General features: G+C 37.9%; 1 protein-coding gene across 2 annotated transcripts in view; it reads right to left on the bottom strand.

Moving 5' to 3' along the window:
• Positions 1-24,849, bottom strand: part of Ints4 (integrator complex subunit 4) — a 102,981-nt gene that overhangs the window by 611 nt on the left and 77,521 nt on the right. For both annotated transcript variants that reach the window (XM_015477371.2, XM_015477372.2), the window contains 6 exons: positions 21,558-21,638; positions 18,800-18,930; positions 13,603-13,662; positions 11,998-12,157; positions 11,649-11,792; positions 7,809-7,929 (listed from right to left, as the gene is read on the bottom strand). In XM_015477371.2, coding sequence (XP_015332857.1) covers positions 7,809-7,929; positions 11,649-11,792; positions 11,998-12,157; positions 13,603-13,662; positions 18,800-18,930; positions 21,558-21,638 — 697 coding nt within the window. The remainder of the gene's footprint in view (positions 1-7,808; positions 7,930-11,648; positions 11,793-11,997; positions 12,158-13,602; positions 13,663-18,799; positions 18,931-21,557; positions 21,639-24,849) is intronic.

Genomic DNA, 24,849 nt, shown 5'->3' with positions numbered 1-24,849 from the left:
AAATAGCATGAAAAAGCAACATCCAAAATTGAAACAACAGGGGGCTGGGGAATGTGGCTCAAGCGGTAGCGCGCTCGCCTGGCATGCGTGTGGCCCGGGTTTGATCCTCAGCACCACATACGAACAAAGATGTTGTGTCTGTGGAAAACTAAAAAAAAAATAAATAAATATTTAAAAATTCTCTCTTAAAAAAAAAAATTGAAACAACAGGGTTTCAAAAACATTTCTTCATCAGTCTGCAACCTTCAACTGCCCCCTGGGGTGGGGGAGACCACTTTCTCAGCTGGGCATGGTGGCACATGTCTGTAATCCCAGCTACCTGGGAGGATGAGGCAGGAGGATCACAAGTCTGAGGTCATCCCAGCAATTTCGTGAGATCCTGTCTCAAAAAAATAAAAAGTGGCTCAGTGGTAGACCACCTGTGGGTTCAATCCCTAATACCAGAGGGAGTAAAAAATTAAGCTGGGGGAAAAAAAGTTCCCAGTCTGAATCCTGTGCAGCTAATCCCCAAGTCTACAGATGTGATGCTCCACTGCCATGTTCTCCTTGGGTCTTGTGGGCTCCCTGCAGCTCACAGCCATAGTGAAGGAGATGACCTGAGAGCAATCCAAGAGCAAGCTGAACACCTTCTACAGAGGCCAGCCTCAGAACAGAGGCCACAAAGTATCTGGGGCCTATTCTCTCTCATACCTAGGTAAACAGTTCAATTTTAAGATTTTGGGCTGTATGCACCAAGGACTCTGTTTTCTTATTGGAGAAGGCTTTAAATGGGAAACAGTTTTGCCAAAATTTTTTCACCAGTGAAAAAAACATGTTTTGTGGGGACTTAAAATAGTGTCAGAAAATCTTTTTTTCTCCATATTATAATTACAATGCTGACCTAGTGACTGTACATGGCGGGCCCCAGAGAGAATAAATAAGAGCTCCCTGCAAGTTGCTAGCTGTTTGAGGAAACAGAGATGGCTACCATGGAGTGCAGTCTGCTCTCATCAAGGGTTTGCGTACTGAGAAGGGAGTGCAGGAAGGCTCTGTAATACAACACCTGCTCCGTGCCAAGCACACACCCCAGGAATTCTTACCCTGCCACATCATGAAAGAAAGATTGTCACAATGTTGAAAAAAAATTCTGCAGCTCAGAGAGGTTCTAAGTGGCTGCCCAAATCCACACCTGTGACAGAATTTGAGCCCAGTATACAAAGTGAGGCAATTAATCTTTCTATTAACCACATGGCTTCCTTACTGAAAAAGGAGAAAAAGATTTCAGAAAAAGCTAAAGGCAAGCAGAAAGGCCAGGAACAGATTTAACTTGGGATATCCTCCTTACTTTGGCACAAATTGTGAAAAAAATATAAGAGTTAAAGACAAGCCTCAAGCTAAGAAGTTCAAAGAACAGGAGTGACCTGGGTTGATCTAAATGAACAAGGGAGAAGCTTCAGGACTTCTCAATGTCTCCTCAGCCTATTTCTGTCATTTCTAGACTTCTCTCTAGAAGTCAGAGCAGAGACTAGATTGCTATCCTCAGTAATGGAAAGATTTACAGGCAGCCAAGGCAGAGCAAACATGTCAACCTGAGAGTTCAGCATCAGACCTGAGAGCAGACTCTACTGCCATTTACCAGTTCTGCAGTATGCACACACCCACATCATATGGGGGCTTTATGCCATGGACCAGTGGGTACGTAATGACACCAGCATTACTCTCTAGTTCCAGACTCCAGCAGAATCTTTCACGCAGGGTGGAGCCAGGGCAGGTGTCAGCATCAGCTGTCCCACCACACTCTCCTACTCTGTCCCACACAGCCAACCACAACCACAGATGTGGCTCTCACAGCATTTCCAAGGAGCCATATCATGGTAAAGTCAGAAGGAGTGTATATAGAACTTACCCCACAGGGGCATTTTTGCCTTCACTTATCAGAATTTCATAAGAATAGCAATTCAATGCCACAGGAAAAAAGGAGAGAAAAGAGAAAATAAAAGAGTGGGAGAGACAAATGATATCTGGGAGAAATCATATAATTCAACATGCCTGGAAGAATATATCTTATACATTCTTATTTCCATTTTAAAGATAAGAAAAATGAAAGCTTTTTCTTCAGGCTCACATAGCAAGGGAGGCAGACTTTGAAAGATGGCTGATGGGACTCAGTTTCCTGCATGGCAGCATCCTTTCTCCCAGAGAAGCAGCCCCAGTGGAGAGCTGCTGAGGGACTAAAGGAGTTCCCTACAAATTCCAGGCAAAAATCTCTCCTGGGTAAGGACAAAGGAGATGTAAGTACATTTAGAATGAGAACACGTTTCTCTTTCCAGTCCCAGGGAAGAAGGGAGCATGGTAGAGTGAAGGAGCAAGGGATTGGGAGCTAAGACATCTGCATGCCAGCTTTGGCACCATTGCTAAGCAGCCATATGGCTCTGTTTATATACCCATGAAATGAAGAAAACACTAATTCCCACCACAGAGTTGGTCTAAGAATTGAATGAATTTTAACTGCCAATTAAAATCATGCATTCCATGGGTGACTTTAACACACCTCTCTCACTACTGGACAGATCTTCTAAACAAAAACGAAATAAGGAAACTATAGAGGGGCTGGGGTTGTGGCTCAGACATAGAGTGTTCGCCTAGCATATGTGAGGCCCAGGGTTCAATCCTCAGCACCACATAAAAATAAATAAAACAAAGGTATTGTGTCCGACTACAACTAAAAATTATTTAAAAAAAGAAACTATATTGGGCTGGGGTTGTGGCTCAGCGGTAGAGCACTCACCTAGCATGTGCGAGGCCCTGGGTTCAATCCTCAGCACCACATAAAAATAAATAAACAAAATGAAGTATTGTATACAATTAAAAAATAAATATTAAAAAAAAGAAACTATAGAACTAAATAATACAATCAATAATTTAGACTTAACAGACATATATGGAAATATTTCATCCATCAACGAACAAATATACTTTCTTCTCAACAGCACATGGCTCCTTCTCTAAAATAGACATATAGTATGCCACAAAGCAACTCTTAGTTAAAAAAAACAGAGATAATACCCTGCATTCTATCAGACCACAATGGAATGAAATTAAAAACCAACAAGAAAATAAAAGATAGAAGCTACTAAATAATACATAATTAAAGATGAATGGATTGTAGAAGAAATCAAGGATGAAATAAAAAAAAATTCCTAGAGGTAAATGAGAACACTGTTACAACATATCAAAATCACTGGGACACTATGAAGGCAGTACTAAGAGGAAAGTTTATTACATTGAGTGCATTCATTAAAAGAATAAAAAGTCAACAAATAAATGACCTAACACTAGGTCTTAAAGCCCTATATAAAAAGAAGAACAAATCAACAACAAAAGCAGAAGACAGGAAATAATTAAAATCAGAGCTGAAATTAATGAAATTGAAACAAAAGAAACAATTTAAAAAAATGGACAACACAAAAAGTTGGTTCTTTGAAAAAATAAATAAAACAGATAAACCCCTGGCCAAGCTAACAAAGAGAAAAAGAGAGAAAACTCAAATTACTAAAATACAAGATGAAGAAGGAAATATCACAACAGACATGTCTAAAATACAGAAGATAATAAGAAACTATTTTAAAAATTTATACTGTAATAAAATAGAAAATATCAAAGACATTTTTCTAGACAAATTTCTAGAGACATGTGACCTACCAAAACTGAATAAGAAGGTCATACATGATTTAAACAGATCAATTTCAAGTGATGAAATAGAAAACTCCATCAAAAGTCTATGAACCAAGAAAAGCCCAGATGGATTCTCAGCTGAGTTCTACAAGACTTTAAAAGAAAAATTAACACCAATACTCCTCAAAGTATTTCGTGAATAGAAAAGGAGGGAACCCTTACAAACTCATTCTATGACCAAACAAAGACACATGAAGGAAAGAAAACTTCAGACCAATATCCCTGATGAACATAGATGCAAAAATTCTCAATAAAATTCTGGCAAATCACGTACATATTAATCTTTACCATGTTGGCCTACATATTAAAAAGATAGTGCACCACAATCAAGTGGGATTCATCCCAGGGATGCAGGGCTGTTGATTCAACATATGCAAATCAATAAAAGTAATTTATCATATTAAGAGACTTAAAAATAAGAATTATATGATCATCTCAACAGATGCAGAAAAAGCATTTGACAAAATACAGCACGCCTTCATGTTCAAAACATTAGAAAAACTCGGGGCTGGGGATGTGGCTCAAGCGGTAGCGCGCTCTCCTGGCATGCGTGTGGCCCGGGTTCGATCCTCAGCACCACATACAAACAAAGATGTTGTGTCCACCGAAAACTAAAAAATAAATATTAAAAATTCTCTCTCTCTCTCTCTCTCTCTCTCTCTCTCTCTCCCTCCCTCCCTCTCTCACTCTATCTTTAAAAAAAAAAAAAAAAAAGAAAAACTAGGGATAGTAGGAACATGCCTCAACATTGTAAAATACTATATATGCTAAACCCAAGGCCAGCATCATTCTAAATGGAGAAAAATTGAGAGCATTCGTGCTAAAAACTGGAATAAGACAATGATGACCTCTTTCACCACTTCTATTCAATATCATCCTTGAAACTCTAGACAGAGCAAGTAGACAAAAGAAAGAAATTAAAGAGATACAAATAGGTAAAGAAGAATTCCAACTATCACTGTTTGCTGATGACATAATTCTATATCTAGAAGATCCAAAAAAATTCCACCAGAAAACTAATAAATGAATTCAGCAAAGTAGCAGGATATAAAATCAACACCCATAAATCAAATGCATTCCTATAAATCAGCGATGAATCTACTGAAACAGAAATTAGGAAAACTATTCTATTCACAATAGCCTCAAAAATAAATAAATAAAATGGGAATCAGTCTAACAGAAGAGGCAAAAGACCTCTACAATGAAAACTATAGAATACTTAAGAAAGAAATTGAAGAAAACCTCAGAAGATGGAAAGATCTCCCATGTTCCTGGTTGGGCAGAATTAATATTGTCAAAATGGCCATACTACCAAAAGAGTAATACAGATTTAATGCAATTCCTATTAAAATCCCAAGGACATTCTTCACAGAAATAGAAAATGCAATCATGGAATTTATTTGGAAAAATAAGAGATCCAGAACAGCTAAAGCACTCCTTATCAACAAAACTGAAGCAGGAGGCATCACAATATCAGACCTTAAACTACACTACAGAACTATAATAATAAAAACATCATGGTATTGGCACCAAAACAGACTTGTAGACCACTGGTACAGAATAGAGTACACAGAGACAAACCCATATAAATATGGTTATATCATACTAGACAAAGGTGCCAAAAACATTCACTGTAGAAAAAGCCTATTCAACAAATGGTGCTGGCAAAACTGGAAATCCATATGTAGCAAAACGAAATTAAACCTCTCTCTCTCTCTCACCCTTGTACAAAAATCAACTCATAGTGGATCAAAGATTTAGGCACTAGACCAGAGACCCTGTGCCTAATAGAAGAAAAAATAAGTCCAAACCTTCACCACATTGACCTAGGATCTGACTTCCTTAACAAAACTCCTAAAGAGCAAGAAGTAAAATCAAGAATAAATAAATGGGATTGATTCAAATGAAAAAGTTTCTTCTCAGCAAAGGAAACAATTAATAAAGTGAAGAGACAGCGTACAGATTGGGAGAAAATCTTTCCTACATGCACCTCTGATAAAGCATTAATCTCTAGGATATGTAAAGAACTCAAAAAATTTAACACCAAAAAAACAAATAACCCAATCAATAAATATGCTAAGGAACTCAACAGACACTTTACAGAAGAAGAAATACAATTGATAAATGAATGTATGAAAAAGTGTTCAACACCTCTAGCAATTAGAGAAATGCAAATCAAAACTACTCTAAGATTGCATCTCACTCCAGTCAGAATGGCAATTATCAAGAATACAGGCAACAGGTATGGGGTGTGGCTCAGTGGTAAAGCACTTGCCTCAAACGTGCAAGACCCTGGGTTTAATCCTCAGCACCACATAAAAATACATAAGTGAAATAAAGGTACTGTGTCCAACTACAACTAAAAAATAATTTTTTATAAAAAAAAAAGAATACAGGCAACAATAAATGTTGGCAAGGATGTGGTGAAAAAGGTACACTCATACATTGCTGGTGGGACTGCAAACTGGTGCAACCACTACAGAAAGCAGTATGGAGATTCCTCTGAAAATTTGGGAATGGAACCACTATTTGACCCAGTTATTCCACTCCTTGGTTTATACCCAAAGGACTTATATTCAGCATACTATAGTGATGCAGCCACATGAATGTTTATAGCAGCTCAATTCACAATAGCTAGTCTATGGAACCAACCTAGGTGTCCCTCAATAGATGAATGGATAAAGCAAATGTGGTATATATACTCATTACTCAGCTTTCAAGAAGAGTAAAATTATGGCATTTGCCAGTAAATGGTTGGAGTTGGAGAATATCATGCTAAGCGAAATAAGACAATCCCACAAAACCAAAGACCAAATGTTTTCTCTAATATGCAGATGCTAATTCACAATAAGGTGGGGGCACTAGGGAAGAATAGCGTTACCTTAGATTAGGTAGAGGGAAGTGATGGGAGGGAAGGGGAGGGGAGGGGATGTGGGGATAGAAAAGATAGTCTACTGAAATGTATAACTAATTAAAATAAATTAAAAATTTTTTTTTTTAAAAATCATGCATTCTGTTTTCACTATTTGTTGAGGGCCTACTGCATGTCACGCACTAAGGACATAGGACGTATAGGCACCAGGGATACAGAAATACAGATAAGCAAGTTTCCTGCTGCAATGGAGGCTACATTCTAATGGGAGAGAATCTCAAATAAGTAATTTTAAATAAGAAAACATCTGATGTGGCTGGGCACAGTGGTGCACGCCTGTAATCCCAGTGGCTCGGGAGGCTGAGACAGGAGGATCAAGGGTTCAAAGCCAGCCTCGGCAATGGCAAGGTATTAAGCAACTCAGTGAGACCCTGTCTCATCTTCAATGATTCAGGAAATATCACCAAGGTCAATTCAGCCCCATGTTTTAGGTTTTGCAGTCTGAGTCTCTTTTTAAGTTTTCCAAAGCAAACTTATAGGCTTGAATAAAATGTCTTTTGCATTTGATTTCTCCCAGATTAAAGGGGAAAAAAAGAATAAAAAAATAAACTTGTATGACATCTCTGTCCTTTCACCAACTGTGCATGTTCTATTCAGTTGCTGTATTAACAGATCCCCTTGCTCTGCATCACTCCATAGACCATCCATGTGTGGGAGGGATGGGAAGTTATGTGTCATTTTACTTGTTTCAGGGGAATTAATTGAACTGTTCATAGACAAAGAGACAGTGGTTTTAAATTTTTCATAAGGAAATGAAACTGTAATTTCCAGAGGGAGTAATCTTCACAATTAATTTATTGGTTGAGAATCACCACCTTTTTTTTAAGCTGAGGAAAGAAACAGACTCAGACTTGCCCGAGGTCATGCAGCAAACTGGTGGCAGAGTCAGAACAACATGCATTCTCCTGGTGTCCAGCCCAGGGCTCTTTCCATGAAACTCCATTCCACTATAACCTCTTGTACAAGAATCTCACTGCTTGTGCAATCAGTATAGCAAATTAGTCCAAATGTACCCAGTTTGATCTTATGAACTCCCTAAAGAATCACATTCAATCCTCAGTACATGATTCAAACATGTATTTTTTCCCTCAAACTAAAAAACAAATGCTAAAGGTTGAGTGTAATCTCTAGGAGCATAATCCCCAGGTCCCTGACTCCTTACCTGTCCAAGCGGTATGGGAGAGGTACACTTGAGTGATGAGACGGTGACGCCCTGGGCCAGGATTTCGGAAGTCTGCTGGTTTGGGGTGGATCATCTGAGCTTGACCATCTGGATATAAGACCTAAGAGATACCAAAAATGAAAAGAAAAACAAAAGGCAGAAGAAAGAACAATTAAGAAAACTTGATGGTGGCAGTGAACCCCAAAACATGAGAAGAAAAATGACACCAGCCTTTATAAAGCAAAGCTCCTTGAGGCAAGAGCAACACTATAGACATCTCTGTAGCTGCTGCCCCAGCACAACGCAATGTCCAGTAAACATCTCTTGAATTTCTGAAAACCCTCCCAAGTACCACGAGGCAGAATGATCTTCCCTCCTTGGCTATGAATCCCATGAGGGACCAGCATCCACCACAATCAGCATGTATGCAGAAATTTTTGTCAACTGTATTTTCTGCATTAGATTTCAAGCAGCAAAGAAGGCATTTATCTGTCTCTTTCTAAAGAGAAAGGACTTTATGAAGGGTCTGAACCAACCACTGGCCAGATCTTCACATCTCACAAACGGACAGAGTTCTTTCCTCTACATCCTGGGGCCTCCCAGAAACCCATGTAGAAGACCTATTCCATGGCATGGCATACAAATGAATATAGGAACATATAAAAATGATCCTAGTGCCACATAGGACCTGCTCCATATAAATATACTGATAAGGGCACAGTGGAGAACTGCACAGTTCTTTCAATTTTGGATTTTGGGAAGCCTATCTCTGACCATTTACCATAATCCTTTTATCTCCTCTCAGGCCTCCCTGATTCTACCCTTCTTTCTTTCTTTTTTTAACTTAAGGGATCGGGTCTCACCATGTCACACAGGCTGCAGTGCAGTGGCTGTTCATAAGCACAATCCCATTACTGACTCTTAGTACAAACAACTGATAGGCAGAGCACAATACAGCCCCAATTTCCTGGGCTCAAATGATTCTGTCTCAGCCTCCTGAGAATCTGGGACTGCAGACATGCACCACTGCATCCAGTTACCCTTCTTTCTTTAAGCTGCTTCTCCTCAATCTACTTCCAGGCTCTGTGCCTCAAACCTATGACAGCAGAAAAGTCCAGTATCCCAGCTTCCTGATCCTTGTTATCTTTAGAGATAAGTAGGTGGGCTTTAATTTTTAAAAAGAGGGGTGGAGGAGGGCTGACACAGGGATGAGCAAGAGAAAGAAAATAACAAAGGTGGAAGAACCTCCCAGCATTCTCAACAAAACTGCTCTTGGTGAAAGGCTTCAATTCCTCTGTGAGAAAGCTGATGGAAGCTTTCCTTCACTCCTCTACTATGCTCAAGAGGGCAGCTGAGAAAGCTTTGGCTCATGGAGGTCAGGAGAAGAAAACAGACAGTATGATTTATATTCTGAATTTCGGAACAACTAAAAACTGCATCTCCTATCAGCCTTAGGTAAAATATAGTAACCTGCACTAGGCTAAGAAATGTTATTAAATGGAGTTCCTAGAAAGCCTACTTTAAAAAACAAACATACTTTTAATAAAGAATGTAATCTCTTGGGGTTGGGGATGTGGCTCAAGTGGTAGCGTGCTCGCCTGGCATGTGTGGGGAACTGGGTTCGATCCTCAGCACCACATAAAAATAAAATAAAGATATTGTGCTACCTAAAAAAAAACCTAAAAAGTAAATATTAAAAAAAAAGAATGTAATCTCCATATATTCTCTGAGGCATATTTACTGCTATATGTCTTATACTTAAAACAGTACCTAGATAGAACAAAGGAGATGGCAGGGTATGGTGGTTATACTCTACAGCACTTTCAAAACAATGAAGCTGTTGCATGACAGGGCAGTAAGAGTCCCAGTTCCCACCAGCAGAGGCATCAGTTTGCCCACGCCTGCAGGGGAGTTGCTACAAAGGGGAGTTTTCAGGAGATAGATTATTTAAGGGTCATCTGCTAGACTATCTACAACCTCATTTATGCTTAGTTGGTCTGGAAACTTTTTTTCAGGGACATTGTGAAACAGTGCTTCTCATTAGAATTGCTGACTGCCCAAAAGAATTACCTATAAATTCTTGAAAAAAATCACTTATGAGCTCAGAGGATTCTGATTTAATTGCTGCAGATTATTCATCAGTATTCTCTAATGCTGAGATTCTAAAGAACAGCTGGGATGAACACTAAGGGGTGGCAGAGGTGGGGGGCAATGCAGAACAACTTCATAGCTAGCACAGAATTAATTCTCTGTAAGTCTCATGATTTGTAAAATTCCTGCTGGGAAGTCAGAGTCGTGTTCTCCTATTGTCACCATAGCCAAAAAATACCATCTTCAAGGCCTGACGCATCCTTACCTCCTTCAGGAAGGCTTCCCTGCATGCTCCAGACTATTTTTCTGCCCTCTGATTGTACTTACTGCCAGTGCTCACACCCCTGTTTGCACTCACACCTTCTGTCTAGAACACCTCCTTTCGCCCTTCTTTGTTGTTATCATCCTTTTAAATCCCACCATACTCTAGCATCTCCACAAAGCAGTTCCTTTCATTAGCCTCCATCACAGTAATCATATTAACTTCTCTGGTGTTAATTTATCTGGTTAATTTATCTAGTCACTGAACTTTTGTTTCATAATTGCCCATGCATTTGTCTGTCTCCTAATGCAACTGTGAGCATCCTAAGAGCAAGAACTGTGACTTCTTTGCAGGGCAGAGGATAGTACTGAGGATTGAACTCAGGGGTACTTTATTACTAAGCTATATTCTCATTCATTCATTCATTTACTTATTTATTGGTACTGAGGAGTGAAATGAGCCAAATCCCCAGTTCTTTTTAATATTTTATTTAGAGACAGGGTCTCACTGAATTATTTATAAGTTGCTGAGGCTGGCCTTGAACTTGTAATCTTCCTTCCTCAGCCTCCTGCTGGGATTGTAGGCAGAACTATGAGATATTTACTTGGCAACCACAGCATTTAGCATGTGTGATAGAATAAGCACTAATGCACAAATGGATGGAAGGATGGATGGGTGCAAAAGGTGAATTGCTTAGCAGATCTACTATATCATTCATGTGTTTCTAATACATCTAACTTGGGAAAAAATATTTCCTAGTGATTGCTTTTTCCCACCCATACATTCTGTTTGCCAGTTGACCTACTTATATACCTAAAGCCTGAAAAAGACTTGTCATTTACAAATTGCTGTAATAAAATATCAAGTCTTTTTTTTTTTTCCTTTTTATTTTTTGAGATGTTACGAAGGCTGGTCTTGAACTCCTGTGCTCAAACAATGCTCCCTTCCTAGTCTCCTGAGTAAAGGTGAGTACCTTTGTGCCCAAGCTTTTTTTGGGGGAATAGGAAGAGTGGGGGTGATATTAAAAAGGATCAAGTCTTAACCTCATGTTATAGAATAGAAAGGGCCCGATCATTCATTAAACGTTTGCTGGGTACTGGGGACCTAATATACGTCATTCCATTTCAATGTCAACTATTTCTATTTGTCAGTTGTATAAGGCTTAAGAGTTTTTTGTTATTTTTAAATTATTTATTTATTTTTATGTTGTGCTGAGGATCAAACCCAGGGCCTCAAACATGCTGGGCAAGTGCTCTACTGGTGAGCCACAACCCCAGCCCATAAGGCTTAGAGTTTAATCTAACTTGCTCTACCAAGTAAGAGTTGCTCAGCAGCACAGTTTCAAGCCCAGGCTCTTTTCCACAAAGGTTCATTTCCATCTCTTCTCCTTTCCCGGTTTTAACCTCTTAGATAAAGAGGGATACTAAAATTAAATGCTTCAATATAAGGTCACTCTAAAGTTCCATATGAACCACAACCTAACAGACCTGGACCTTCACAGTGTTCTGAGGATCCTGCACGTGTTCCAGGGTTGCATCAACATCCAAGGCCACCACCAACCCAGATGTAAACCGCAAAGGATTATCTGATTCTCCTGCTGGCTCAATGATAGTAGCAGAGGCTTTATGGATCTATAAGCAAAAAGAAAATATGATGACTCAAATGCCAGGTCAAGCTCGGGTAACAAAACAGTCTTAGTATCTAATAGGTGGGTATGCAGGAGCCAATCACAGGAAGGGGCTTAGCAGCTGCTCCACTGATAAAAGAAGCTCACCACAGTAGATAGTTTTCATATCTGGACAATTTGGTCTGAAGAGGCAGGATGTAGACCCTGACCTGCTCTGGAAGCGGGAGGTGCAAGAAAGTACTCTGACGCAGCATGGTCTGTAGAATTTTGACCACTTCAGCAGGTTTGGATGTCATGAGTCGGGGCATAAGGTCAAGAAGTTTATCCACAAAGCTATCCTGCAAATGGGGCAAATCGGCGATGAAACACCTGGAGGAACAAAGAGAAGCAACTGATTATGCATTCATTCATCACGGGCTGAGCCTCAGACATCTGCCAACCCCTGAAGTAGGTCGAGTGTTAAGGTGGGAGGAGCTCAAAGTTCACAACTATAACAGACAGGTATTCAGATAATTATGCCCTAATGTTATGCTCATCATAAGAAACTGCTATTGAATAACACTGTATGTCAAACATACACTTAAATGTTTTATATGACTGTATTTAAACCTTCCAGCAAACCTGTGCACTGTTAAAATTATTTTTTCTTACAGATCCTTTAATTAATTTAACAAATATGTTTTTAGAACCTATCAAGTGCTAAGTACTATTCTAGATACTGGAAATATAATAGCAAGTGAAGGAGAAGAAATGAACTGTTTTAATGGAGCTTATATTTAAGCAATAGGAACACTGAGATTCAGAGAGGATGATGTTACATTGAGATTCAGAAATATTAAGTAACTGATTCCCAGCTCATATTGATTCCATAGTACTCTGCCTTGTGGAAGGGGATAGTTAAAAAAATTCACTCAAGGGATGATATCTGCAGAGGACCTCTGAGGCTGAATTAAGAAATATGCAGCTCTAGTTAACAACAGGTGAAGAACTTAGGCAACTTAAAGCTGTAACCTTCCCCCAAACCTCTTTAGCCCAACTATGCAAAAATAAACTCTGAAGTATCTAAAACCAAAAGTAAGACATGAATTTAAATTTCACATTTGAATCCAGAGGTCTAACACAGAGCCAAGCTAATCTGTACCTTTTACTAACAAGCAACACCTGCTGGTGAATGGTGGTAATGCAACCTAGTCCTACAGGAAGCTATCATCAAATGAAAAAAAGAATGAGAAGTGTAGGGTCATAAAAACCTCAGTTCAAGAGGGCAGGAACAGCAGACAGAAGAAATAACTATTAGACTTAATCAGTTCCTTTAAAAGCATATACTGCCAGCACCACAAGTTTGGTCGTTTCCTAAACTCTCACTTTCTTCACCAAGCCTTCCCACTCATCTATTGAATCTGTTAATTCACTTCAAACAGAACAGAAAAATATCTACCCTACAGAATAAAACTTACCTACAGAATTATAGAACAATTCTTTGTAGATTATAAATAAATATGAAAGTGTGATCTTTCAACCAGTTTATGAGTTTTCTTTATAATACTGGTATTTTTATGGCCCAGCTGAGAGCTGAATCCAAACAATTCCCAATGTTTTAATTATCTGGTTGTACATTTAATTTTGAAGCTTTATCTTCAAAGAAGTTTATACACAATTAAAGAAAATATCAAATAAGGGCGCACTACCATAGACAATAGCTTGCCTGCATGGGCTAAACCAAGTAACCTGGTTTGTGGTCACTCTTGGTGCCTGTTAAGTTATTCTCTGCATAACCAAAATTTAATAAGCCAGAGGAGTTATGAAATACTTACCTCTGAAAAAAGTCCACTTCCTGTAAAAATTTTTCACACATCCCATATAAAGGGTCAACTCTGCAGAAAAGAAATGCAAAGTAAATAAGCAACTTGCATGTGAGATCTGTAAACTAAAGAGTGTGATCCAGAAGTCCCAGAAATCTAAGCATTCATGAAAGGAGAAAGAGTATATTACATTATAAAATGATCTCTCAGAGAAACAGGACTCCTAATGGATCTCAGGGAAAAATAACTGTCAGGACTCTGGAGGCCCAATTAAATGACTTCAATGTTCATTAGGTTAAAGACAGACTCAAAATCAAAGACTATCATAGGCCACACTTGGCACTGGACTCTAAGGCTAACTGACAAGAGCACAACCCCTAACACTGTAGCATCAAGTCCCATTTGTGCAGGAGTCCTTGAGCAGCCCCACAAGAGTCCTGGAGTTTTGATTCTGTAGCTGACAGCTTGGGTTCAAAGAGAAGAGATCTACATAAGGCAGGTAAGGAGACCATCCTAGCTTAAAAGTCTTATGCTCCATAGGTGCTAATGTAGGTGTAGCTTCCTTGTATCAGCTATGTCCAGATAAAAGAATCACTGCATTCTGTGAAGCCCAGAGTGATGATATCTATATCACGAAACTTAGTTCATTTATACTTCTAGTCAGATAATTTACTAAGAGATCAATTTTTCTACACCAGTATGGCCTGCTAATATAGTTGGCACTATCAGAATTCCAGAGAACAGATGAAAAGTGAATCAAAGGTAAATAAATTCTCATGCAGAAGGGGAACAAATTTTCTTACTTCTTTACCCCCAGACACAGACTATCTTTCTTCCACTATCTTGGCTTCTTTTTATTATTATTATTATTATTTATTTATTTTTTTATTTTTTTAGTTGTAGTTGGACACAATACCTTTATTCCATTCATTCATTTTTTAAAAATGTTTTTATTGAATTTCTTTGATAGAGAGAGAGAGAAAGAGAGAAAGAGAGAGAGAGAATTTTAATATTTATTTTTTTTAGTTTTCGGCAGATACAACATCTTTTTTTGTATGTGGTGCTGAGGATCGAACCCAGGCTGTACACATGCCAGGTGAGTGCGCTACCACTTGAGCCACATCCCCAGCCCCCATTCATTTATTTTTATGTGGTGCTGAGGATCAAACCCAGGGCCCCATGCATGCTAGGCCAAGGCTCTACCGCTGAGCCACAATCCCAGCCCTATCTTGGCTTCTTTAGCCTCGTAGAGTATTTCATTTCAGTAAAAACCCATTGTATATCTAATGTAATCCAGGCAACATGCTAGACCAATAAAATTCATCATAACTTTGTGTATTTTCTTTATCTTTCTTGTATGTAATTAATACATGAACTTCCCATTTATATTCATTTACCGATTATTCACTGGAGAAGCAAGTTCCAATCAAGAAAAAACAAAAACTCTTTCTTTAATAAAATATATTAGAGAATGGTATCAAGGTTCTTAAACTGGTTTAGACTTTCTACTAACATGTAAGCTCTGTGACAATAGGGACTTTGTGTTCCTCATTGTATACTTCCTGGCAAAGCAGCAGTCACTAAATATTTGCTGAATGAATAAATGGGAAATGGCAAATGGAAACCTATTCTATAAGCAACATTTATGTAAATTCTTTCCCAAGAAAGGTAGTACTTAAATTTTTTTTGGGGGGGGGGGCAGTGCTGGGAATTGAATCCAGGGACTTACACACATGCCACACACAAGTGTTCTACCTCTGAGCCATATTCCCAGGTGTACTACCTGAAACTTTCTTAAGTGATACAGCCTAAGAAATGGAACTGAAATTTAATAGTAAGATTAACCCACCAAAGTTGGCAAGGAGCGAGGAGGCTGAAGGGGAGAATTCCAGCCATGCTTGGGCACATAGGAAAGCAATTTGGCCAAGAAGTAACATTTTTTGGCCTGATTATAAAGCCTTAGCTTAGAATGATTCCGAGCAGCAAAATACAAACATATTTGGGAACTCTCCCCCAATCCCAAAACAGCAGGTAGCTTCACCTACATGCTATATGAAGTAGGTCTCTACCATTAAGAATGCCCACTTTTTCCTTGAGGTGAGGAAGGAAAGCAGTGAATAAAGCTCACTAGGGGAAATTAAACACTGACCTACAGCTGTTGGGGAGCTATGCCAATTACTTACTTAAATTAGTTTAGACTTTCATTTCTAAGTATGCAAATAATATGAAAAAAATACTGAGTTATAAAGAAAAATCAGGAGCTGTAAAGAAATCCAAGTAGATCTCAATAAGATAAAGTCAAAGCTGGCACAGAAAACTTTTTTTAAAAAATAATTCTAATAAGTAACCTCAGTGAGAGCTAAAAGATTTGAAAGAATATTGCATTGCAAGAGGAAATAGCTATAAAACAGTGGAGAGAAGAAAGCACACTTAGAAATAAAAAAATAATAAAATCAAACTGAACAGTGAATGAAAAATGAAAATGAACAATGATGAAAACTAAAATGATAAAATAGTAGAAAAAACAAAGAAATTGAAATTACAAAAGAAAAAACACAGAGCAAATGGCTCCAAAGGACACAAAATCCATTCTGAGAAACTAGAGTGGACAGAACAAGTAGCAAAAGTAGTAGTAATAATAATAATGAAATAATGGTAGGAAAAAAATGGTAGCTAAAAATAAAGTTGAAACACAAGAATCAGCAACAATATGGAAAGAACATACCTAGACATATCCTGGTGAAATTTCTTAATTCTGAAGAGAAAAAGAAAAATTTACAGCTTTGAGCCAAGAAAAGTTAGCTATCTAAAAAGGAAAGAGAAGCAGATGGCATCAGACATCTTAACTGTACTATTAAACACTAAAAGGCAACTCAATAATATTTTAAGTGTTCCAAAAGAATTCCACTTATGTATGAGATCTAAAGAAAGGCAGTTTCAGAAATGGAAGGTTGAATTGAGTATACTTACTAGAGTACATTTTTAGTCAAATAAAAAAAAATTAGAATAAGAGATTTTTTAAATGGCAATTATGATATGAAAAGAATAGTGGTGGGCAAATTGGAGCTAAGCTTATAAAGTTATATAGAACTCATATAGTCTTATAAATTTATGATGATTAATGAATATTTTAAGAAAGCATTCTTAAAATAAGATATACTATAAAACATAAGAAGCCAAAGTGAAATGCCAAGTTATTTAAACAATATAAGACAAATAAGTAAAACTTTCACCTTAAAGATAGAGAGGTGATCAGAACAATGCACTTATTAAAAATGTTAGAATACTCTAATCCCAATGACTTGGAAGGTTTAGGCAGGAAGAACATAAATTCAAGGCCAGCCTCAGCAACTAAGTGAGATCCTGTCTCAAAAAAATAATAAAAAGGTCTGGGGATGTAGCTCAGTGGTAAAATGACTCAGGGTTCAATATCCAGTACTGGGGAAGCGGGGTGGGAAGAGTAATAATAGTATCACTAAAACTAATATTAGGTAACATAAAATAATATTAGCCAAGTGTTTACAATGAATGTGATGGGCAGTATTTTAAGGGCTTTACATAAAATGACTCTAATCCTGCCAGGCATGGTGGCACACACCTGTAATCCCAGTGTTTTGGGAGGCTGAGGCAGGAGGACTGCAAATTCAAAACCAGCCTCAGGAAATTGGAAAGGTCCTAGGCAACACAGCAAGACCCTGTCTCAAAAAATAAAAAGGGCTGTGGATGTGGCTCAGTAATTTAAGCACCCCTCTGTTCAACCCCCAGTACCCCCAGCAAAAAAAAAAAAGATTCAATAATCCTTACAATAACCATGAGAGGTAGGTACTAGTAATTAATTGGTTATCCCTATTTAACTTATGGGAACAAATGAATGAAGTGTTAAATAACTTGTCCAAGGTCACTAAGTTTGCAAAGTGTAAAGGTAAGATCTGAAGGCCAGCAACATGGCACCATAGTTTTAACAGTAATGCACTACTGCCTCTCACCTGACTAGGTGAGAATTAGGGTATAGATAAACCCCTGGTGGGTGAAAAAAACAAAAGAATCAATCATTGGTGGGGGGGACAAGAAGTGACAAAATAAGCAAGAACGTATAAAAATAGAAATTATAAAATAATATAGCATAAGTAAAGATCAAAGACATCATTATCTTTAGTGACATGGAAAGATAAGTACAGCATATTGTAGTGTGAAAGTAACAGGAGATAGAACAGTAAAGTATACTATAAGTCAATTAACATTAATACACACACATTTATAATCTACATCTGTTAATATGGGTTGGGAAAAGTCTGGAAATATACACATGAAATTACAGCTGTTTTATAGGGGTGTGTAGCCAGGGAAACTTCACATATTCTGCAATGTTTTAATTTTTTACAACAATTATATTTAACTGCAAAATACATCTGTTCTATCTGAAAAATAAAAAATACAGATACTATCACATATACCTCTCTTTTCTCAGTTATAAGTGGGACACAGTGGGATTAAACTTTTTAGAAATGAGTATGTGGATATCTTAAAGATTAAATCAAATTACCAGATTTCAGAGAAATTATAATAAGAAAATGTATGCATCTTAGAATGGATAAATTATGGCAATTCCCATTATCAGAAAGTCTTATAGCTACTATCATACTGAGCTCTTATTATGTATCATGCTAAATGTTTTTACACGTATTTTTCCATTTATGCTTCACAGAATTCCCATGAAATAGATGCTGCCATTTTGCAGTCAGGGAAATAAGGCACAGAGATCTGTCCTTAATCAAATAACTAGTAAGAAGTCTGGATTTGAAAAAGGTAATCTGACTTCACATTACATCCTTCTTACTCATCTTTACTGCTGGAGAGAAAGCTTACTAGTCCCTTCCAAAGAGAAAAAGTGGTTTCTGGCACTAAATTCTTAAAGACATCTAATTGTGCAGAAACATACAGAATGTCCTTTGTTGCCATATGAAGTCCTGTGTTATGCTGTAGGTAATGGACAGTCAGTGGAGGGTTTTTAGCAAGAGACATGACTGGATTTCCAAGGATCTAATCTAACTCATGAACAGCACTTGAAATATCTCGGGAAAGAAATGAATAGATTTTATGTCCCATAGCTAATCTTTCCTAAATCTCAGTTTACTGATTATTAACCATGATGAGATCTCTGAGTACATTTGGAAGTATCTCTGAAAGGAAAATATCACCCCAGTCTTACCCTCGAGTTGTTCGTGCAGTTACTATAAGTTGCAAAGCTTTGGCCTGAAGTCTCATGTGATGTATAATCACTACTTGCTTATTCTCTACACCACTGTACATGAATTCCATTTTGTAGGTTTCTTCCATGATCTATGAGGAAAAGATAATTAATAATCAGTAAAAATATCAGTCTGAGAGCAGTACAGACTTCTTCAGACAAACCATTTTCTTAGGTGAAATTCTGAAGTGAAATTTTTGAAAAATGTCTATGCTTTAATTCTGAACTAAGATTTTAAAATACAAAGTAAAATCAGTATAGTGTATCTTGTGAAAAGAAAATAAATTATTTTGTCAATTGAAGAAAAAGACTTTCATCTAGTAGTAAAAGCATCTTAATTGATATGAAGATATGAAAGTTTACCTATTGATGAAATTGCAAAGCACTTCATTACCCTACACCAAATTCCCTGTGCTATGAGAACAAATAAATACCAGATGTTCTTTGACTGATGATGGGGTTATGTCCTAATTAGCTCAGGGTAAATTGAAAATATCATAAGTTAAGGCCAGGTGCAGTGGGACATGCCTATAATCTGAATAGCCTGGGAGGCTGAGGCAGGAGGACTATGAGTTCAAAGCCAGCCTCAGCAATTTAGTAAGGCCCTAAGCAACTTAATGACCCTATCTCTAAATAAAATATTAAAAAGTGCTGGGAATGTGGCTCAGTGGTTAAACTCCCCTTTGTTGAATTCCTGGCAACCCTCCCACCAAAAATAGAAAATATCATAAGTCAAAAATGCATTTAACACACCTAATCTACCAAATATCCTAGTTTAGTAACACCTACACAGTATGGTAGGGTATTGTCTGTTTACCCTCCTGATCATGTCTGACTATAGACTGCTACTACCAGTATTACAAAAGAGTATCATCCTACATGTCACTAGCTCAGGAAAATATAAAAATTCAAAATCCAAAGTAAGGTTTTCTTCTGAACACATATTATTGCAGTATCAAAAAGTCAAAAATTATAGGTGCAACATTTGTAAATCAGGGACTAACTGTATGTACTATGTACAGAAACCCAATCCCCAAGATAAGCCTTCCAAGAATGAAACATTAGGAAGCATTAACAGCATGTCAGTCATCCAGACAACCTGTGCTGTCGGCATTGTCTCTCTGAGGGAGATGGGACAGGGAATAACTGTAGAAAACAATGACTATCGCCGGGTACAGTGGCACATGCCTGTAATCCCAGGAGCTTGGAAGGTTGAGGCAGGAAGATACTAAATTCAAAGCCAGCCTCAGCAAAAGTGAGGCACTAAGCAATTCAGTGAGACCCTATCTCTAAATAAAATACAAAATAGGGCTGGGGATGTGGCTCAGTGGTCGAGTTGCCCCTCAGTTCAATCCTCAGTATCCCCTCTCAAAAGAAACAAAACAAAAAGTGACTATGAGCACAGATCAAGCCCAGTGTATTTAAGTTCTTGCTCAATTCTATCCAAATCAGTTATTTCTCTCCAAATGATGCTTCTCTGTCCCCTCTGTGCTTGCCTTCCTCAGAAGGCTTTGGGGTCAGAGAAATGATTCTAGGCCCTCCTACAACTGAGAGTAAAACCAGTTACTTAACTACATGTTGCCTAAGTTTCCCTATGTAAAAACAAGGAATAGATTAACACCAACATCGGAAAACTTCCAGTATCAAATAGGACTTGGAAAGTATTTAGCACAGGATCTGGTATACAGCAATGGATCTCTTCCTTCCAAACTATTGCTCCCTGGTCTCTACCTTCCCAACATGGCCCAGTTTTGCTTCTTGTCATTAAGTTCCATTTCCCTTCAAAACACCAAATATCAGATTTGAGAGGGAGTCTGGATCAGACTTGATATTTGAGAGATCAGGTAATAAGGGAGAAAGAAAACAGATTTGGGATATCAGCAGATTTGGGATGAATATCAAGTCCTAACTCTACTAGCTAGAGTTCTACCTTGCTAAGCCCTAACTGCCTCATCTGTAAAATGGACTAGATCATTATTCCTATCTAATGGCATTACTATAAGGGTTAATTAAGAGAACAGGATTGAACTCATTTAGTGAACTATAATGTAATAATTAGTCACATCATTAGCTTCCTAATGGATCAATAGTTACTGGATCATAGACTCACAATCTGGAAAGCAAGACCCATAGGGGTTCACTAAGTTCCAAAACTTATGAATGAGTGGAACTGCTCAAAGCTTGAAAGACATAAACTTGAGGTAAATAAAATTAAATGCCACTTAATGCTCTCAACTCCCCTCCCCTCTTCTTTTTTTTTTAACCAGGAATTGAACTCAGGGAATCTTAACCACTGAGCCACATCCCCGGTGCATTTTTTAAATGTTATTATTTATTTATTTATTTAGGTAGTGCTGAGGATTAAACCTAGTGCCTCACGCATGCTAGGCGAGATCTACCTCTGAGCCACAACCCCAGCTCTCCCCAGCGCTTTTTATATTTTATTTAGAGACAGGATTTCACTAAGTTGCTTAGGGCCTCGATAAGTTGCTAAGGCTGGCTTTGAACTTGAAATCCTTCTGCCTTAGCCTCCCGAGCTACTGGGATTACAGGTGTGTGCCACCATGCCCAACTGTGCAGCCTTTCTTATCGCTACCTTCTATCTATCATAGCCTGAAATTACGGAGGCTATAGTAGAGGCATGGAACCATAGAAAAGCTTCTGGCTCTTCTTTGGACTAGATAATTCTTATGCGAGAAGAAGGTCTCAACAAACTTACCTGTTTTGCTGCTGCTGAGGCCAAATCACTCTGCTTTAGATATAAAGGGGCAGCCACATTCCACAGCTTTTCTTGCAAGGCCTATCCAGATAAATAAGAACAGAACACAGAGATCAGAAAGAATGACAAGCCAGGCGGTGGTACATTCCTGTAATCCCAATGACTTGGGAGGCTGAGGCAAGAGGATCATAAGTTCAAAGCCATCCTCACAACAGCAAGGAACTAAGCAACTCAGTGAGACTCTGTCTCTAAATAAAATACAAAATAGGGCTGGGGATGTGGCTCAGTGGTTGAGGACCCCCGAGTTTAATCCCCGGTACCAAAAACAAAAACAAAAAAATGACAAATCAAATGATTTGTCCTTTTGCTTTGAAAATCCACCAACAGAAAGGACTTTCCATTCATTTTATTATTTAAAGTCAATAAGTTCTATTTAAAATGGAGAAAAAGGAGACCAACAGTTTGTGCTAGAGGAACTGCTTATTTGATCCAATTCCTGGCCCAAAGGCCCTGTGTTTCAGATCCATGCTTGGAATCAGAGTATAGGAGCCATGAAAGCCTCACCAGAATGTACAAACAAGCCAGCTTCCTCAGCTTTGGGCCCTCCTGTTCCCACCAAGTTAATCACTGGATTAAACTGAGCCACCTAGACCCTTCTCCCATGACTGTGGTTCTTTTTTCTTTGTTCCTTCCTCATTAGCCTTTGAAAAGCCTATGACCTTATCAATATACCCAAACTAAAATCAAGCCACTTTCCTGAATTCTTCACTTTCTCAATCTTTCTACATTCAGCATCACTAAGATCAACAAATTTTACCTTCCATCTTTCTACTCACCTATAATCTCCACATGACACCAACTCTCATTTGACCTTTACTGTAGACTCTTATTGCTAAGAATCATCTTAATTACAGATGTGTAATTGAATGACACTACAGAAAACTCAGACTAAGCTTGTCAAACAGAAATACAACGTGAGCCATATATGAATTTCAAATTTTTAGTAGCCATATTTTAAAAAGTGGAATAGGTGAAATTAATTTTAAAAACAGTTTATTTAACTCAGCATATCAAAGATATTATTATTTCACCATGTAATTCTTTAAAAAATGAATTGTGATGGGATGGGTTGTGGCTCAACGGTAGAGCACTCGCCTAGTATGTGCGAGGCTCTGGAATTGATCCTCAGCACCATGTAACAAATAAATAAAATAAAGGTATAAAAAAAATGATTTGTGAGCCAGGCCTGGTGGTGCACACAACAGCTTGGGAGGCTGAGGCAGGAGGATCACAAGTTTAAGACCAGCCTCAGCAACTTAGTGAAGTCCTCAGCAACTTAGCAAGACCCTGTCTCAAAATAAAATACAAAAAGAGCTGGAAATGCAGCCCAGTGGTTAAGCACCCCTGGGTTCAATCCCTGGTACCAAAAAACTAATTTGTGAGATTTGTAAGAGAGTTTATGGGATTTGTTTTTTCACAGTAAGTCTAAGAAATGCAACAAGTATTTTGCACTTATATCACATCTCAGTTTGAACTAACATTTCAAGTGTTCAATACTCACATATATCTGGTAGAATCATATTGGTCAGAGGGAGACAGATCTAGACTACAGACTAAAGAAATTTCTTAAATATTTACTATAATAATTTATCATATGCATGTTTTGATACAGTCATAGCCAGAGTATAATTTTGTATACTTTTATAAGTATATATTATTATATAATAAGTATTATGTAAAGTTATAGTATAATTCTTCATAAAAATCCTCAATGGCTATAGAAATCATTTTTTTTTAATTTTTAATATTTATTTTTCAGTTTTCGGCGGACACAACATCTTTTGTTTGTATGTGGTGCTGAGGATCGAACCCGGGCCGCACGCATGTTCCCCAGCCAGAAATAATTTTTTTTTAATATTTATTTTTTTGTTTTAGGTGGACACAATATCTTTATTTATTTTTCTGTGGTGCTGAGGATCGAACCCATTGCCTCGCACATGTTAGGCCAGAGCACTACCACTTGAACCACATCCCCAGCCCTTTCCCTATTATTAAACACATTCTGGTCTCAGGTTCTAGGTCTAGGCCCCTTCTCTATCCTGCCATCCCTATATACCAAGTAATCAACATAGGTTTGTGGTCCTTTTAGGGACAATATCTTCTCTTTTCCTCCCTACCTTTTGCTACTATAGAGATCTTTTTCTCCTTGTGGTTTCTGTGGGGAAGAGAGCAAATTAAGGAAAACCACCACATTTCCAAGACCCTGACTAAACACCAGATAATACCAAGGGCTTTCATACACACTGCTTCTTAACAATTCATATCCTTAGGGTAGATCTGTTATTGGTCCTATTTTACAGTGTCTTTTTATCTTTTGCAGTACTGGGGATTAAACTGAGGCACTTTACCACAGAGCTACATCCCTAGCCCTCCTTATTTTTGCAACAGAATCTTGCTAAATTGCAGGGACTGATCTTAAAACTTGTGATCTTCCTGTCTCAATCCCCTGAGTTGCAGGGATTACAGGTGTGCATTGCCCCACAAGGCTGACAGTGTTTTTGAAAAGTCAAATGACTATGCATAAGAGGATGAAGGAACTTTTTCAGATGATGGAAAAAGTTCTTGCCTATGGTAGTGTTTACATGAGTACATATACTTGGAAGAATATGTCTAGCCTAATAAGGGCTGTTTAAATCCCAATCTTCCTCAGCATATGTGCCCAACTTCACATGATTAGACACACCTTTAACAACTCTAAGTACAACAGCACAAACTTACACATGTTACAGTAGAAAATATTTTCTGATTCCCCCATTTATTCTGACTTTGGTCCAATATAATTAATCATTTTGAAGACTAAGAACATTTAGAACCAAAACCAAAACAAAATTTTATTAAGTGAGAAGGACTCCCATGAATCATAAGCCTAAATTTATAGAAAAATTCTGCTATAAAAGCTAAAAGCTACTGAACTAGTTTAACTGCTTTTTAATTCAGCAAACCTAAACAGCTTCTTGGGTATCAATTTTGTGTAATGTTATGTTTTCTGACTGCTTAACATGAAATCCAGCAAGTTGGATCTTTAAAGGAAATGAAATTAACCTTTTAGTTCTGACAAAGTGGATCAACAGTCAAGAAAACAGTATTAGGGCTGGGGATGTGGCTCAAGCGGTAGCGCACTCGCCTGGCATGCATGCGCCCCGGGTTCGATCCTCAGCACCACATACAAACAAAGATGTTGTGTCCGCCAAAAACTAAAAAATAAATATAAAAAAAAAAAAAAAAAAGAAAA

The sequence above is a fragment of the Marmota marmota genome, unplaced genomic scaffold (assembly GCF_001458135.2).
Source record: "Marmota marmota marmota unplaced genomic scaffold, marMar, whole genome shotgun sequence".
Taxonomy (NCBI): domain Eukaryota; kingdom Metazoa; phylum Chordata; class Mammalia; order Rodentia; family Sciuridae; genus Marmota; species Marmota marmota.
The sequence above is the reverse complement of the archived record's forward strand: the minus strand, read 5'-3'. Positions and strand labels throughout refer to the sequence as shown.